Source organism: Rissa tridactyla, chromosome 1 (genome assembly GCF_028500815.1).
Source record: "Rissa tridactyla isolate bRisTri1 chromosome 1, bRisTri1.patW.cur.20221130, whole genome shotgun sequence".
NCBI classification, from domain to species: Eukaryota; Metazoa; Chordata; class Aves; order Charadriiformes; family Laridae; genus Rissa; species Rissa tridactyla.
Window position 1 is genome coordinate 117,986,221 of NC_071466.1, and position 18,200 is coordinate 118,004,420.

At 43.0% G+C, this 18,200-nt stretch overlaps 1 protein-coding gene across 1 annotated transcript in view; it reads right to left on the bottom strand.

Moving 5' to 3' along the window:
• PTGFRN (prostaglandin F2 receptor inhibitor) overlaps positions 1–18,200 on the bottom strand; it is a 71,368-nt gene that overhangs the window by 4,257 nt on the left and 48,911 nt on the right. The window contains exons 7-8 of the mRNA XM_054184552.1: positions 7,821–7,928; positions 700–1,005 (exon numbers count right to left, since the gene is read on the bottom strand). Of these exons, the coding sequence (XP_054040527.1) occupies positions 700–1,005; positions 7,821–7,928 (414 nt within the window). The remainder of the gene's footprint in view (positions 1–699; positions 1,006–7,820; positions 7,929–18,200) is intronic.

Sequence of the window (18,200 nt, forward strand, 5' to 3'; positions counted from 1 at the left end):
AGGAGTTTGGAAAGTACAGTTGTACTAGTTATCTGCACAGTAGGGAGAGCAAAACCTGATTCAAGTTCATGGAACTTCTCAATATGACCTTTCCTGGAAATACTGAGAAGAAAGCAACTAGTTCAAAACCCCTCCTGCATTAGTTTTCCTCCTTAGCTACATGCTGAATGCAGCAACTAGCACACAGCTTGTTTCTCACGAAGTCCAGCAACGCTTGCAACTCAGGCTGGAAAGCAGACAAGGCATTAAGCGCAGGGAGCAGCACGTCTTGTGGTTAGGAGAGTGAGGAAGGAGTCAGAGCTCTGACTTTCTGTTCTTAAATTTGATATTAACCACAACATGACTCTACTTCAGCATGCCCCATCTGCAAACCGAGGCTTCCTCCTGCAGGCAGCAGAAAAGTTAACACTTGGAGAGAATACTATGCCTTCACTGAAAGATGCCCCAGCTGTGCAAAACATCATCAAGAGATGATCAGGAAAGAGAACACTCCACTCTCACGAGCGTGATCTGTTCACGCCTACCTAGTCTACAGAATCTGGAATCAGAAGATGCAAACAATAGAAAAGGATAACAAAATCTAATCAGATTATCACAGGCACCTTTAAAAATACCCATGGGGAAATATTTGTCACCAAAAGACATAACAAGGTGTTAAAAAGATAACTAAATTGCATAACACACGTTGCAATCTCTTACCATCCATTTTCACAGATAGAAAAATGGGTTTGGCTTTGATGTCAGGTTCCCGCTGCCATACGCCTGTGGCAGATCGCACCCATGGGGTCACTACGCAGTAGTGGTTCCCAAAGTCATGGTCCTCACAACCATGCACACGGAGCCGGAATTCCAGCGGGCTGATTCTCTCCAGGCTGAGATCACTGCTCCCATTTCTCCTGCTCTGCGTGACGATCCCTCTCCGGTCCAGCGAGGCCAGTAAGACAGGCTCTCTGTCCAACGCAAAGGAGCGCACAGCAAACCAGGAGACATCAAAGGACATATCATCTGCATTTGTGGATAAAGAAGAATTTGGACACATTGGTGAGCTCCGAGAAGTATTCATAGTGCCACTTCTCAGCAGAAAGGTTAATCTGCAAGCAGCATAGCCAACACTGGTCTGACAGTGGAAGAAAAAAAGAAAAGAAAGAAAAAAGAAAAGAGGACCCTGAACATGTCCTTTTTAGGAGGATTCAAACAGTGAACTGTAATGAAATGCACTGGCATGAAGAATGTATCTGCACATAAAGGGTGACTTACTACAGGGACCACAAAGAGGTTTCTTGCTTTCCTGCCTGCCATTCTAAAATTTGTATTTCATCTCTGATCTAAGTTTTCACCAAGCAGGCCTAGTGTCATAATAAGTTCTATAACTATGGTGAACCTACATTGAAAAGGGATTGGAAGAGCCAGGTATTTGCTAGCAAAGTAATTTGCAATCACTGTCTTCATGCAGGGCCTACACAACCACAAAGTCAGAAGTCTCTTTCCCGAAGACTCCTTCCTTACATTTTGTCTGCCTAAATGAATACAGAGGTTCTACACAGACCACAAAAAATTATCTACAAAAATACAAAGCATTCAGGAGCAAAGCCTGAGCTTTTATACATTTTTTTCCAGAGCTGTGAGTTACTGTCACACATCATCAGGCATCACACCTTGTACAAGTTTTACCACCCAAAGAGTTATTCTATAAAATGCATTTGCAACACTTTTAACATTTAACATAGCTGACAGGTAGTCAGAGTTCATCAACACATCTAGCTCTTTCAATGTTCATGCAAGATCCTATTGATCCCATTAGCAGATCTCAGTCTTAACCCTACTAAGCTGATGTAGCTGAGAATCTACTTTAAACATCACTGCTATTCTTTGCTAACATGAGCCCAGCAACACCTGTCAGAGTCTGAAACCTGGCATGACCTAGAGCATAGACAGGAAAGCCTGCTCACTTGTTTCATCAACAGGTCTTCCTTCCTGGCACGTGAGCAAGCTGATGGTCCCAAACTGGAAACAGAGCTTACTCTTTCTGTACTGAGTTTTGGGTACTGGTAGAATGTATGCATACCCAAGACAGTCCCAGTGATTTTGGTGATGTATCAAACCTCCATTTGCTAGTATAGAGATCTCTGAAAAATACAGTATTAGAAACCTGAAATTTAAAACTTATCTTTCAGCTAATTGAGTTTGCTCTTCTCAACTTCCATTAGCACAGAGATCAAATGTGGAAAAATTAAAGCCCTAAACCTGCTGCTGTACTCAAATTCTTTGCAGATATAAGCGAAGACAATTTTTAAGCCTCTATCAGGCAAGCTAATGCTTCAGGAAGGAAGGAAATCTTAAAATATTATTTTAAAGTAAAGTGAAGTAAGGGACATCCTCAGCTCTGCTACTTGAAGTATAGCATCAGCTGGCCAGGTGGAACGTTCCCCCTTACTGCAGACAAAAAGCACCCACTGTTTGGGGTATAATTAACTCCCCTCTAAGGTGCACTGGTTTTACACACATCTTCAAAAACTAAACAAAAAGATGAGAAAGCAGATGTTACTACTGGAAAAGCTGTCTGATCAAACTGTTTTGAGAGACCAGCCAGTTTCCTGCCCTGGCCAGCTGCTCTGGGTGACAGCACAGAACATCAAGAGAGCACCCTGCCTGTTTTGCAGCCCCACAGCAGCAGTAGGTTTCCTAGTCCTACGTGGGGGTCAGCATAGGTCATTTGGACCAGCAGCCCTCACAACAATCACTCTTGCCTATCACACTACAAGTACTACTATTAGTTACTTGGCATAGCTCTCGGGCTGCTTCCCTTGAAAGCAAAGTTAATAAAAATTACCATAAAGACATGTTCAGTTAACGGGACCAAACTTTGACCTCTGCTTTGTGTACTCATCCGTCTGTGGGAAATAGGGCTTCTACTGGAGAGAGCTCTGTTTCTATAAACTGCTCTTTGACTCTGCAGCCTGTTTATGCCAAATATGGTAACAGCACCGGTCCACAGGCAGTCACGTTGGGAACGATCAATTCCTTCCAAAGATCAGCAAGGCTGCCCTGAGCTCTTGTGTTTCCAGGTACCATAGGAGCACATGGACATCTTCCAGGCTAAGTCCAACTACGCTGAATACACCATTGCACTTGCTAAAAGAGGTCTGAACAATAAATTTAGATATTAAGAACAATAATCTAGCTTTCAGATTCCCAGACAACTTGCTACCTTTGAAGAATTCCTTCTTTTCAGTCTCAGTTAATCTGAGGTTCCCTTCCCTCCACATACAAAGATGAGTGCAGGCACTTGCTGTCACTTTGAAATAGCTGAATCTATCTTCTGTGATTACAACATGGGACAACAATATTATGCCAACATATTTTATTAGTCAGTATACACAGTGTGCAATTAGTGACTCACTACAGACAGTCAGAGGGAGGATTTGGCTCTGTGTACTCTTTGTCACTATCCTCCTTGAAATAGCTTAATACAGCAAAGTCATCCAATTCATTTCTATATATGTCTGGTTCTCATGCAATAAAAACGAAAGAAAATTTAGCAAAACCAGGACATAATCAAGTGCTCTCTAAAAAATTTAGCAAAACCAGGACATAATCAAGCGCTCTGTAAAGATCCACGATGAACATGCCTAGCAGCTCCCAAGTGCTAATAAATATGTAGTTTTAGTGACATAAAACAGATAACACACAGATCTTCCCAAAAGCATCTGTACCATTCCACACATGCCTTGCATCAATGTTGACAAGTCACCCTCCCAATATTTGTCCCCAGTCTACAAAAAAAACCAAACCAAACCAAAACAAAAAAACCCACAAACCCAACCACAAGAACCACACTCACACTTAACACTACAAAGGTTTCTTTCACCGGTTCCTTCCATGCTCCGTAATGTTGTAATGTGGAAGGCCATCAAGGACCTCAGTGCTTCCAGGCCATTCAACTCAGCTGCTTTTATAAAGGAATACAAAGCATTGGGAGCAGGACGCTACAGAGCTCTAGGAGCAGAGTAATAGTGGTGCTATGCTTCCTCCCCTCCTCAGTAAGTAAGGATCATCAACATGTAAAGCACATCTTTATGCACTTCTCAATTTGACACACAGGACTAAGCTGTCTGGGTCTTAGCTGCTTCCCTGGCCAATTGCTCCTCAAAACAGGGAATCCTGTTTCTAGACCAGCTCTTAGGAACCATACACTTCCACTGCTTAGAATGGAGCTCTCTCAACATCTTGTTACAGTGCTGAATCACAATTTTGAGACCCTTTTTGTTTACTACATTTAAAGGAAGTTGAATAGGGCTTCCTAGAGAGCTGAGCAAACCACTTCAAGCCATACAAGAGGTAAACAAGCTGGTTTTGTTAAATTCTCCAGAGTGCCCACTGGGTCTGTCTGGAGCAGATAAAAAACATCTCCTTTCAGGCACAGTAAGTAATACTTTTAAATCCCTAAGCACATAGCCCAAGAAGGGGTGATCTGGGAAATCTAGAGAGATCGTTTGTGAAAATGTGTATTCAACAGAAATATCAGAAGTAGCTTTTATATCTTCAGGGCACAGAAGAACTACTATTCCCCCCTGACACACATATACTCCCCTCATATCAATTCAAACGCTAACCACAGCTGCTAAGCTAAAGGAACACTTCTTTAGATGGAGCAGCTGCTGCCATGTGCTGAGCTTAGTAATACACACTCCATTTCAGCAGGGTCTCAAAGAAGCTGAGGAAATTAAAACACACAGCAGTCACGCCAAAACCTTTTCCACCCTTTTGAAAGTTTCCCACAGACTGGGTACACACAAACATACAGAGTATTGTGAACTGCTTCTACCAGACAAGGCTCCAACCCATAAGTAACACTTCTAGAAACAAATAGACTGATCTAACTGTAACAAAGAAGGGCACTGACAAAGATCATTTAACTTTTCCTCGGCTCCTTGGAAGTACTTTATTTTTCTGATTGTGCATACAAAACGGGAGAAGAAGTGGGACCTGACACGTCAACTTACTACAGGAAGCATTCATACTCATCCACATTCAGGCTCGCAAAGTTGAGTGCCTGTGTGTACAAGAGCAGAGCTGGCTGGCATACCAAGTGTGTTCAAAGCGTTTTGGACACGCATTTAACAAGACCTCCTATGCAATTCCCTGATATTTCTTTGCTCACAAGAGGGCCAAAACCACAGCTCTGTAGCAGGTCTCACATCAGAAAAGCAGATGGCTTTGAAAGCCATCAGGCCCCTAAGAAGACAGTCAAATGCAATTGCTTTGCTCTCCTTTCTCATCACATTCCCAAACGGAAAGACCACGTCTGTACTGCTGTCATCTGTTTTCCTCTAGGAGATGCTGGCAGCTCTTGCTCTGTTTATTTGATTACCTGATGTAGGCTTTCCCTAACAACATGCCTCATTTTCCCACTGGGATGAGACAGCCCTGTTACTTTCACAGTCTGTCTAATGTTTGGCACTCTTTTTAAAAGCAAGTTCTTCATTCCAGCTGTGAATTAAATTGTGATACTGACTCAGCATACAGACAGATCACAGACAGGATACAGGGAAATAAGGTTGCTACTGAGGAACTACATCTTTTTGTTATCATATGAGCCCTCAAGGCCCTTCTTCACCTAACCTGCTCCGTTATTCCACTGCTCTAGTTCCCTCCATCTCTTAAGGCCAAGACGACAGACTGACAAGGGAAGTCTGCACACCCTACAGCTGTTGCATAGATTCCAGCTGTTCCCTCCAGCTCTTCTGCCAGTCTCATCCAGAGGACCAGCAAGGACTGGAGAGGGGCCAGTCTCAGGTCCATATGAAAGGCCCAGATGGGGCTTCTCCATACAACATGGCTGGTTACGCCCCAAATCCTGCTCATTCAGCAACTGAAGGCTCAGAGCATGGCCTTTGAGGCCTCAGAGCGTGGCCTCAAAACCTGCCACAATGCCACAGTTTACTCCATTCTAGGTGTATCTGTTGCATGTGCCGCATCTGCCCCATTACAGACTCAAAAAAAACCAACCCAAAACCAACCCAAAAAAACCCCCAAACAAACACAACCCACAGAGGCAGAGATCTGCCATGTTCAAGATGACATTACCCAGCTATGGAACAGATTACAGTGCTGATGTTAAAACTGCACTGGCTGCTCATGACTGCTGGAAACAGCGTAATTTCCAACTCCGGGCATCATCTATCAATTCAACAGACATGCATGAACCCTTAGGACATTGCCCAGTTAAAACTTAATTGTGCTGATAAGCAGCCCCTCGAAAAGGACACCTTTTTACTTCAATCCCTTTGGTAATCCTTATCTTCTCAGCGCTCCTCCCAGTCTCAAGCTACTAAACGCAGAAAAAAACATCAAGAAACCAAGTGCAGCGGAGTATCACTCTCTGACAGGAGAGCCCCACTGTTACTAAGTGGCCTCTTTTCAAGTTTTAAGTGAGCCAGGGGTGCTGAGACCTCTTTCACAAGGCAACCCCAACCTTATTTTAGCTGTCGAACACCAGCAGAAGTAGCAGCTGCTCCCTGCCAGCAATTACTGCTTTGCAAAGAAACCAGCTGCTTTGGGTACTGCCTCACAACAATGCCTGTAAGAGCTTGGGCACACCTCAACTTAGAAGAGGTTTCCTGCTGAGCAGAAGCTGCAGGACAGACTGTGGTACACGTACAGGCATATGTCACCGTTTACTGTGTCCAGTATCCCTGGCTATGAATCTTTTGACAGCAATAAAGTTTACTCAGCTTTTCCTCCCTACCAAGCATTTCAATAATACAATCTACAGACTTCTATCATTTTTTCACAGGCAGCACACAACCGTAATCTAACAAATTGCTTCCCCATTATACTCAGATTTAATGTAGAACAGACATCTTTGAATTTCAAAGTGATGGGCCTTTACTAAGCTTGGTACTTCATCACATCAGCTACTACATTTTAAGTAATATTTTCTGCACAGCACCTCTTTTGTAGTGGCTTACATGCAGATTTCTAAATTTCACATGAATCATGACATCTTTATATTTAGGTATATGCATACATACATATTTATAGATTTATTTTAGATACATTTTTATATCCATAGAGAGAAAGAGAATGACTTGTTTAAAAAATGTAAACTCACTCCAAACCCAAATTCTGGGTATAATAACCAGAGTTACTCTCACAGCATTTTGAAGAAAAGTAGCTCAGGCAATGCTTGGCAAGCAGGTAGGGTTTAAACAATTCTCTGAACTTTTCAGCTCTTCATAAAAATTTGCCCTTAAAGTGTCCACTATCCTTTTCACAGCAATTAGGTACCATGTTTGTTTCTTCTTCCACACAAAAAAGGAGGCTCACCTCTGAAGGCATCAGCAACAGACATTCAATTTTAGTATTTAGGCTGCAGTAGTCAATTCTTGTGATGTTTAAATTTACATTAAGCCTTAAATTCACTCTGAAATGTCATGTGACTTTAAGATTTGTTTACAGATGACCATTTTCTCGTAACAGGTTTTGCCAATGGACCTCCTTTCCAATTAAAGGAAATGGAAATAGTTTTCGTGGCCCATCTAGTGACTGTAGACTGAGATTACCATCTGTGGGGTCAGTTGGTACAGACAGCACAGGAGGGTTTAGCAGTAAGAACTCAGAATGAGAAACAAAAAATCTTGTTTGAAATTGGGTCGTGTAAACCAAAGATGCTCTTGTATTTAACTATTTCTATAGGATTTTCCATGCTGCTTCTCAATTCTCCAGCCTCACTTAAAGGACATAGGGTTGTAACTGATGGTATTATTCTGCCTGGTGAAGGCAAATGAGTTACAAGTAAAATAATTTTGCCAAAATACCTGGCTCAAGTGCCATTCCTTCCGTTGTGACGATACACAGCAAATCTGCCAGTTCACCCTGGTAAATCGTTGGGTTGTCAGAATGCACAGAGACATTAAACACAGGACCTAGAAAAAAGTAACCACAATTATTAATGACAGGCTTTTCTTCAGTGTCCAAAACCTTTTTTGCGTGTTTTTGAAGTATTCTTTGCTAGTTTGTGGAGACAGAGCTCTGAAGTAGCAATAAACAACCGTGTAAGTTTTTGCAAAAGAGTTATCAATTTTTAGCCATTAATTTCTGCACTAAGACCAAGTACCCAAACTGCCAGACCTGTCACCCAACCTGGAGGCTGCTCTGCCCAAGTCTGCCTTCTACTATCCTGCACAAAAGCAGACTGTCTTCCACTGGTGACTCCTCTAAGAGAATGAGGGTTCAGGTCTTCAGGTTAATCCAGCACTGATCTTTTTGGCTGAGGCTGTCAATACAAAGTCAAGTTAGAGCAAACCAGTATTTTAACAATACATATGGTTCTGCTACAGAACTGAAACACAGACAATACAAGAAGTGCATCTGATAACACTTTGCTGTGGGTTTTCCTTCAGGCTCTGCCACAGATAGCTTCTTCTGTAGAATGTGTCTCAAAGCCCAAGAGTACAGTAAACTCCTTCAGTTGCAAAGTGGTGACGATACTGATGAAAACCACTACACTGTTATGAAATGCTCAGACACCATGACAACATGTGGTGTTTGACTTCTGAGGTACATAACTTAAAAAACAAAACTTCCCCAAATTTTGACAACAACTACATCTCTGGTGCAAAATTAACAAAACCACAACTCCTCAGATATGCCAACATTGCTAGTACTCTCTTTCACATGGCGGAAACTGAAGAATGTGTCAAAACACCCTTAGTGATTTCTCTACTAAACGAGGCAAAGGACATGAGCAGAAGAAGATCTGATGCTAGCGGTGGCCTCTGGGATGGCTCTGTGGGAAGGGGCCAGGGGACCCGAGAAGGAACCTGGGACTCAGATTAAGAAGTAACCCTGGACTCCATTAGCTGCTATCATTATTTGGCTCAGCTACCTCTGGTACAGCAGCAGCAACAAGCATAGAAAGGTGGTTTGGGAGGAAAGAAAAGCTGTTGGAAGATTTGCCTTCCTTCACTCTTACATGCTACAGTTAGTACGGGAACTGTAAATTTCAAATCCACTGAAGATCAGTGGCAAACAATGCTTTTGAAAGAAAACATTTAAGGCAATCATCCAAGACAACCCATTTGTTCCTTGCTCTCCCAACAGGTTTCTGTGGAAAGCTATGCCGATAACTCACCACACTGCACACACTTATCACATCACTTCCAGACTGAGGTTCTGGAAAGAAACTTGGATGTGCTGTGAAGCTAGAGCTATCATTTTTTGGTGAAACTATTCTAGACTACAAGGGCCTGACTTGTTTTGGTCAGCAGAGATTACACAGCATACAAAGAAATGAATTACAATTACAATGCAATAATTAGTTCTGTGGCCTCCAAAATTCCCCCCACAATGTCCATTGGGCACAATGTGCTGCTCTTTGTTATACCGTAAATTTCTTACAGCCCTCTTCTCTGCCCCAGAAGCAGTGGTACTTTGTACACAAGGGCAGTATGTAGACATATAATCCCAGAGGTTTGTACCCATTTTGACACTAGAAGTCCTCTCCATTTAAAATTAAGATTGCAAGTTACCCCACCAAGCAAGGATAAAATGGTGGTAGAGATGCAATAGAGGTTACATATGGACTACCAGCCGAGACTCCTACATGCTTATGCTGGAACATATTTAAAGAAATAAGAGACTCGGAACACTTTGAAGTTCAGCTGTTCAGGTAAGTGACTTCACAAGCAGGCTGCAGCCCTAACTGAAGTTCAGCACGATGGGATCCGTGTCTGGGCAAAGGGAGAGAGATTAATGCAATTGCTTCCTCAGCCTCTATCCAAACTGTTTCTATGTGAATTCAATTTGTTTCCTGACATTCACATCCCTCCCCCCACCAATCATATTCCCCTTGCAGCCTATTTTATTATTCAACTTCAGATAAAACAAGACATTTTCCCTCATTTTCTTTGCAGCTGTGCAGACAGAAGTTCAAGGTCCTAGGGGACTAAAGGCAGCATGGACCAGGGCACTCCAGCCAACTGTAACCAGAAAAGTCTCAAGCTGTGTGTGAACTGTCACAGCAACAGAAACAAAGACTGTCAAAATCTGCCAGGAACATCCATCCCTGCATTCCCAGCACACATCCTCTGCCGCACTGGCAAAACAGCACCATAATGATCCCTGTACTTTCTGTAGTTCAGGGTCTATCCCAAGTTCCAGCTGGAAGTGAGGTGACATCATGCCAGGAATATGGGGCATGCTCTGCTCCAGCTCTGTCCTGGCTAGATGCTGGCAAGGGAGATGAACTGCACTATCCCAACTTTGTCAGGCTAAGGATGGGCTGCCTTGCCCCTGCCCTGGCAGGGTAAATAAGCAAAGACAGAGGGTACATATAGACAGGACTTTTCAGGCCTTATTCGTAAGTTGAAAGTCCCGGCATTCAACAGACACTGGCTTCAAACCCTGGCATGGCAACAAACCACTAATGCAGTGTGGAGTATGAGCACTCCTGGCCATGGAATGTCATGAGGGTAAAAGCTAAGCTTGTTTGGTCACTCAGCCAGGAAAGTCTATGTATCATGGTAACGCAGCACTCCCTACACACTCTTCAGTTCTGGGTCACTAAGTGCATCTCTACCCTGCCTCCCACATAAAGAGTCAAAGCTTCCTGGGCAGTAAGAAGGCTGCTAGGCAGCATCTGCTCTGTCATTTCACGATTATACTTCCCCTTGGTAAGCCACAAACAGTTATTTCCCTTTGGTTATTTCCCTGCTAGGGTACATCTCCTGCAAATTACCATCTGTACCTCCAGGGAGAAATCACTGTCCTGTGTTAGAAGAACTGGATTTCAACAGAGAACGGAGAGATGTGTCAGGGATTGTGCTCTTCCCCCTGCAGCTGAAGAGGGAGGGAAAACAATTATTTTTTTATCTTTTTAAACCTAAGCAAGCTTCTTTACAGTGAAAGCTTCTTAGTTCAGTCTTGAAAACTGTGTGGTTGCAACCTCCTAGAATGAGCATCTTTCTTCTTTGGAAGTATCTCAGGCCTTCTGCTCATATGCCCCGGGCCTCAGGCTGTCCTCAGGCATGAAAGGGCAGAAATAAAGCATCTTCACAGATTATGTTTTTCCCCCCACTACAAAACCTGAAAAGGCAGGGGGCTGTTTTCAACAGAGACCTGTTAGCCCTGAGCTGGACCGCAAAGACCATTTAATCCCCTACCCTCCACCATAAGGTACATCTGACTCAATTGAGTCAGAATTGAGTACACTTGAGTCATCACTACACAGACTGAGAAAAGATTCACAGAAGCTGACAACATGGCTCTAATCCCTCATTAAAAGACATCTGCATGCCACCCTTCTCTAAAGAAGGATTCTGGTCTTATTTTTGTTCTGTTTTATTCTAAAAAACCCAACTGACCAGTGCCTTTAACCTGATTATAACTTGCCTGATTTATGTTTCCAGCTTAAACAATTTACTCTAGCTTCAGCTGAACCTGTCTGGCAACAGAATGAGAGATGCAGGAATGAGCTGCATGCCAATCTCAAAACAAAAGCAGTAGCAAACCAGTGTTTGTTAGTGGGTTACAAATGCAAAACCATCACCTTATCTAACTGGACATCTGCTTCACTGCAGATTCAAGAAAAGCACCTGGGCAAAAAACAGCACCAGAACAAACATACAATGCTTCCAGACACATTTTGAAGGCTCCCGAGGACGTCCCAAGAGGTCACAAATGTGCCACAAATATCTTCTGCAAGGTGTGGATCCTGTTGGTGTCCTTTTTCCCCCATTAGCATCACACCGCAGCATTCAAGGAGCCCTGCATCTAGACTCCACGGAGCAGTGCTTGGCACATAAAACCGAAGCGCTTTTCTTAAGCTTTTACCCTCCAAAACAAAGAAACAAACAGAAAAAAAAACCTCAACCCCAAGCTTACAGATGCAGGCATGTGCTAACAGGCAACTCCCAGTCGACACTGATGACACCAACTATCAGGGTCTCTGCATTGCCACTTTCAAGCACTTGCAGTGTCACAGGAAGGGTTTTGGGAGGTGACGTAAACTATCCCTTCGATGATATCCGAGTTCATGCTACATTAACACTACGAAAAATAGAACTCTACAGATAACAGATGATGTGACTTTGCTCACCTTGCCGCCTGTGTTTAACAGTTTGAAATACTGTTATTGGCACCTACTGGTCACTTGGGAGAATAAACAAACCAGAATTTAGTTTCAATTGCAGAGTTGACAGATCAAGCACGACCTGTAAAGCTCATCAAGAACAAAGCAAACTTAAGTGTAGGAAAGCTGCTCAGGAGTTTGAAAGCTGAGAAATAATTGGATTTTAATAACTTCAGGTTTGAAGATGTGTCATTCCCTCAGCTAATTTGGAAACTAAAGAGCACAGATTTACAAAACAAACCATTCCCAATTCTAAGACCTAAGCATCAACCCTCCCCTAAATCGACATCTTCTGCTGAGACCTTTGAACTAAGCCAAAATCTCTGTTCCTCACTATAGTAAGGCCACATGTAAGCTTAGACACAACCCCAAAAGAAGTTTTCTTCTTTAATCAAGTAATAATAATTCTATATTGAAAAGCATCTGCAGTCAAGATAGGAATAAAAAGTTTCCAAAGCATTTCTTGACTTCTGAATGCTTGAAAAACACTATATAATTTTAAACAAAAAGTGAAGAAACTGAGGTTAGAAGTTTACTAGTACAAACCTTTCATGGCAGATCTCATTGCTCAAAGCATTGATTTCATGCAGCCCATGAAGGAAACTCCAGGATCCAAATCCTATAGTGATACAGTTTTCAGCTAAAAAGTGTATTGCAAATTCTTCCACATATGGAAGTGAAAGGAAAAAGCTGCACCAAATTTGATTTACTACTTTGTGCTCAATCACATTCACATTGAACAGGCTGCAGGGTGGAAAGGAGAAGTTTAATTTTATTGAGTTAATTTACTTAGCTCAAGGATTTACATATTGGAGAAAAATAAAAAATTCTGAGCCCTATTTACCTGATGTCACCCTATTCTCCCTGCTTTCCTCTCTGCTCAGTAATCCGAACACCTTAAATCTGCAAGAAAAAGAAGGGGGAAAGGAAGGACGATAATAAAAAACCAGTTAACATCAAGATTTACAACAGACGAGATCCTAATTACCTAGGTGACATTTTGGCCTTTTCTATATCATTGTAGCCAGTACTTCTCTGCAAAAATAAGGTATAGTCTCCCCACGGTCACCAGTTACCTTTATTTTCCAGGCAAGTGAAGCAGAGCAGAGAAAGGTCAAGTAACCTAACTGACAATAGAGATCCAGAGCAGGCCATTGCACCCAAGCAGCCTGCGCCCAGTTCATTACCCAGCAGGGAGGCCACAACCACTGCATGCAGCAACCCTACTTGCAATCACAGACCACAATGGGGAAAAAAAACTGATGCAATCCACAAGGTCTCTGTCTTCCAAGATATTACTCATATCTGCCCTGGCACCAAATCATTCATTCTTGAACTGAGAATCCCATGACCTGCTTTTCTCCAGATAATGAGCTCCTTCACCCACACTATTCTAGCCCGCTGCCTTCTCCCTGCTTCTTCATGGAGCTGTTCCCTAAGTTTTACCCCAAGCCTCATAATAGCTGTTACTGGAAGAAGCCCCCAGTAGTTTAGTCTGTGGTTTCTACTTCCAGCTACAAATTAATGCACACAGGCACAAAGGCACACAATGACAAAGCATGTTCCTGCCCATTAACAGTGGCTGGAAAATACCAGCCTTTCTTGCCAAAGAGTTTCTGCTGTATTGCTCTCATTCACTTCCATGATTAAGGTTTCCTTCCTTTAAGAATCTTTCTAGTCTCCTTTTTGAAACCGAGCATCTCTTGGGGTCATTGCAGGGCACCATTTAATTTTAATTGCAAGTTCAACATCAATACTCAGATCATATTTCAGCAGCTCTTGGTTTATCTCAGCTTCTTCCAAAGCGAATGATAATACATTGCTGTGCAATGAGCTCACATGCAGATATAATCCAGAGTTGAAGATTTCATTGAGACCCTTAAAGTTCTCTTTTGTTTTTGCCTTTCCAGAGCTTTCTGCCCTCTGCTGAATGGCACGGGGGAAGTCAGCTCAGAGCACAGGCAAGCCCCAAGTGATCCTCTCTCATAACATACTTCTCAATACGAGATTAAAAGCTTCCTTTTCCCTGCTTCCCTCAAGGGAAAAGAAAATAAGTCACTTCTGTGGAAATCCCTGTGAGTGTACAGCAGCCAAAGACACTCTAAACATTAACTTGGGTTGCCGGATTCAGGTAAAAGAGGTAGAAAATTAAAGGATGAAAGCCAAAGAAGAATTTACGATGCCAGGATAAACCAGGTGGATTTCACAGAGACCAGGTGCCTCAGCATTTAAAAAAAAAAAAAAGACAAAACAAAACAAATGAACAACAACAAAAAACCACCACACAAACAAACAGCTGCAGGCCAGCTAGAGCCATTTGAACCAGATACCAGTACACAGACCTGTATCAGGTAAGCATTCTGATCTCCATCAAGTTCCCAACTATTTGACTCACACCTTTGCTGGCCAGCTTGGCTAAGGCTGCAGGCAAAGGGGAGCATGAAAAAAAAGACACCTCTCTCATCTGCTGCCCAGCCCTTGCAGTGCAAAGGCATTGCCACTGGAGCAACACCTCCAGGGTACCAAAAGACAAGTGAGAGATTTCAGGTTGGGCAGGTAGGATCACAAGTCTTACAGTCTTGATACACTGGCTTCAGAAGAGCAAGGAACAGAAGACAGGTGTGTTCCAGGCTGAAAGGCTATATACACATACATCATCCAATAGCTCAGGAGGAAAGAGGATGCATTTGAGTTTCATCAGAAATGATGCAATGAAATGAAGAGAAAATTTCATGACAGGCACTGGCAGCCGCTCTCGTCCCTTGCCTCAGTGGGCAACCTTTGAAAAAGATGGCAGAACTTCTGTTCTAGTCTGGGAAAACCAAAAAGCAGCACTGAAAAATATTAAGTCTTCATATGTGACAGCTTCCCCCCCCCCCCCCCCCCAAATAAGTTTAGTTTGCTTACAGCTACTGGACATACAGCAGGCATTCATTTTATGACATTAGTCTAGTGATCCATGTTATTCATAAGGCCAGACCAGAGGATTCATAAGATCCTCCCTGGTCTTAAAATACATCCAGCAGAGAACAATCTGCAATTGACTGAATATTTGAGAACTAGTGACCTACACTAGGCTTCTCGCCATCATCCCTACCCCCAACTTCCAGTTTATATAATTCAGTGGACAAAATCCACATTACATTTTTTAGTTCAGGAAGTTTCAAACAAATGCCTTTACATTAACATTTCAGATTGTTAACCAAATGGAATAAATACGTCCCTCTGCAACAGCAAATGGAGAAAGAAGAGAGGAGGTCTCTGCTTTCAGCCAGGAAGTTCTGCCTTGAATGGAAAGAATCTGAGCAAGACATTTTCCACAGATGTTCATGGAAAAACATTTCAGAGCACTGCCACATTTCAAGCCTATTGTGGCAGGAAACACTGAAGTTTCATGTGCTCAGTCCCCAGCTCATACATAAAAAGCTTACAGGCCTCCTGCCGTTCAGACAGATCACATTGCACAATGTGTATGCACACTGAAAACCCCTCCTTGAAACACCACTCAACACAGATCTGGGAGGGAGACAAACTGGAGGAAAGGATTTCCAATCTTAGCAAGTCTCCCCACCTCCTATCAAAGGGGAATCAATAAAAACAACTGAGAAAGAAATTCTTCCTACCAGTAAAAGCTTCATGTAAAATCCTTTAAGGGTTTCCTTCTGCTGAAAATGCTGCCTCCGTATTGATCGTCTCCCCACTTCATCCCTCAAGGTGCAAGCTGAAAAATGCTGTCAAAGTCCAAGCCTTCAAAGTAGGGAGGAGACCAGAATACTTTCTATTTTTCAAAATTATACTGCCTTACTATAATCCCTCCAGCAGTCACAGTTGAAATGTCCGTCTATTACACTTTGAGAGCCCCATAAGGCAGTGCAATTCATCCGTTAACAGTTTTTCTATCCAGGACAAACACGCTCATAAGCTACTCATCACACCCCACCCTCCCTTTAACTCAGGATTTAGCAGAGTGGTGCTCCCCAGCTTTTACGGTTGCCTGGAAAGCTGCATGTCCCGGCTTTTCCTGACCCTTTACTGTTAGTATCATCCCTCCAATTTTGGGGAGCCTCCCATTCTCCCTAGAAACCACTAGCTATCTCAGCAGTTCTGCCTTTCACCATTCCCATTAGAGGAAAATCTGGCACGAACTTCTTTTCCTGAAGAACAAGTTTGACAGCTGCCTGTACCACAGGATGCAAGACAAGGGCATGATATCTGAGCTGTGCTTTTATAGCTGCTCCACAACTTTGCCATTACCTCTGTCTCCCTGACTCAGTCACAGTTTGCATCAAAGACAGTACACCTCAGCAGCAAACAAAACCAAAGTAACACACACACAAAACATCTTCTGTCTTCCTAATAATAATTCCACAGTTAGTACATTCTAACTATGCTCATCACATGTCCTCATCATGCCCAGAGATTAATGTCCGGATAGCATATCCAAGGAACGACTGAAGGACACAAAGTTCATCCATCAATCGAAGAAAGGCAGGCATTTCAAGCCAGATTTTACTATGTGCCAAGATTATTTTGGGAAATAGCTCTCCCGTAAATTGTGCCTGGGATCTCATTTCTCTCTTCATTCTTTTGTAAAGAATGAAAGGCTGACAGGGCTTCAAGACCATCCCTCCCCCTGCTCCAGCCCTGCTACTGGAATTCACACATTCCCAGGGCAGTGCTACAGGCTGCCTCCCTTTCTTTGCTCCATGCACCAGAAATCCTATCTGGGTGCAGAGGCTGGGAGTAGAGAGTGACAGCAAAAACAAGTCAAGACTGCAACATTCACACTTCCCTCCCTTGGACAGCTTACAGGTTCCCCTCTGAACCACGGATATGAATAGCATCCCGCCAAACTTTTTGGACAGGAGTTCAAAACGACGTAACGCAAGCAATGTTGGGAGAGTCACCAACCACTACAGCTGTGCAGGAGAGCCTCCACATAAGAGTTTGGATGGGAGGGGCTTGGAATAGATTTCATTCTTGCTGATTTCTCGCATCACCCCTTTGCAAATGCTGCTCTCCCACTGTGTCTGATACAGATATCAAGAGTAATAAGGCTAAAACTATAGCCCATAAAACCATTTTGAGAAGACAAATCTACAGCAATATTCAGCTGTGACAGTGCTGCTCTAAGAGCCATTTGGAATACAGGCAACTAACAGATTGTTTTCAGAACAGTGACTTACCATAAAACTAAACAAAAAGCCAATCAGAAGTTACCTAGAACTGAAAGAAGCATTCAGCTGAGTCAATGTCCCCTCTCTGGACAGCTTAGGTCAGGTTGCATCTTCATTAAACTTTGTATCAGGATGCTGCATTACAAAGCTTCTTAAGAAGTGATGTCCTTATTGCAAGACTGTTCCCCTACACTCAGCCTTTGTCCTTTTCCCAGTGTGCCTTGTATAAGGAAGTTTAGTTTTTAGAAGTCACCTTGCAGAGAATGATTACCTTAGTTATGTATGCACCCTGAAGAACTAGAGAGCTCCAACACAGGATGCACCTTCAGGCTACACCGAGAGCTCTTCAAAACTGCACAGGAATTCACCAGCTTGGTTTATCAAATAATGACTTGAGCCTCTCAGTTCATAGGTGAACCACCATTATAAAAATAACTCCATGGCACTTTCCACTCACACAGCATTATAGGAAGTCAGGGTTAACATGCATCTCTGATGATCCAAACCAACACTGTCCCCCTCTCCCTCCCCGGAACAATATACCATGACAGGCACACTTCTCCAGAAAAACCTCAAGAGGCAGGCTATGTTACAGCTGAAGTTAAGGGTTTCAGCAAGGATGTGGGGAAGAGGATGCACTTCTGGGTACTGAAATTCATCCCAATTTGTGGAGCTTTTTAGTCCAGCCATAAGGGGCCTCTAAGGTCTTCAGTGGCGCGATACGCTTGCCAAGACTGCTGAAATGTTACCATTGCCTTGACCTGACCGTTTTCTGCAATCACATCAACAGGAGGGTGTGCTCACACAATTTAATGCTATGCTAATCGAGTCTGGTTTGGAACAGAAATCCAGTTTATATTAACGGTTTTCCAGAGTACTTGCTGCCTAAC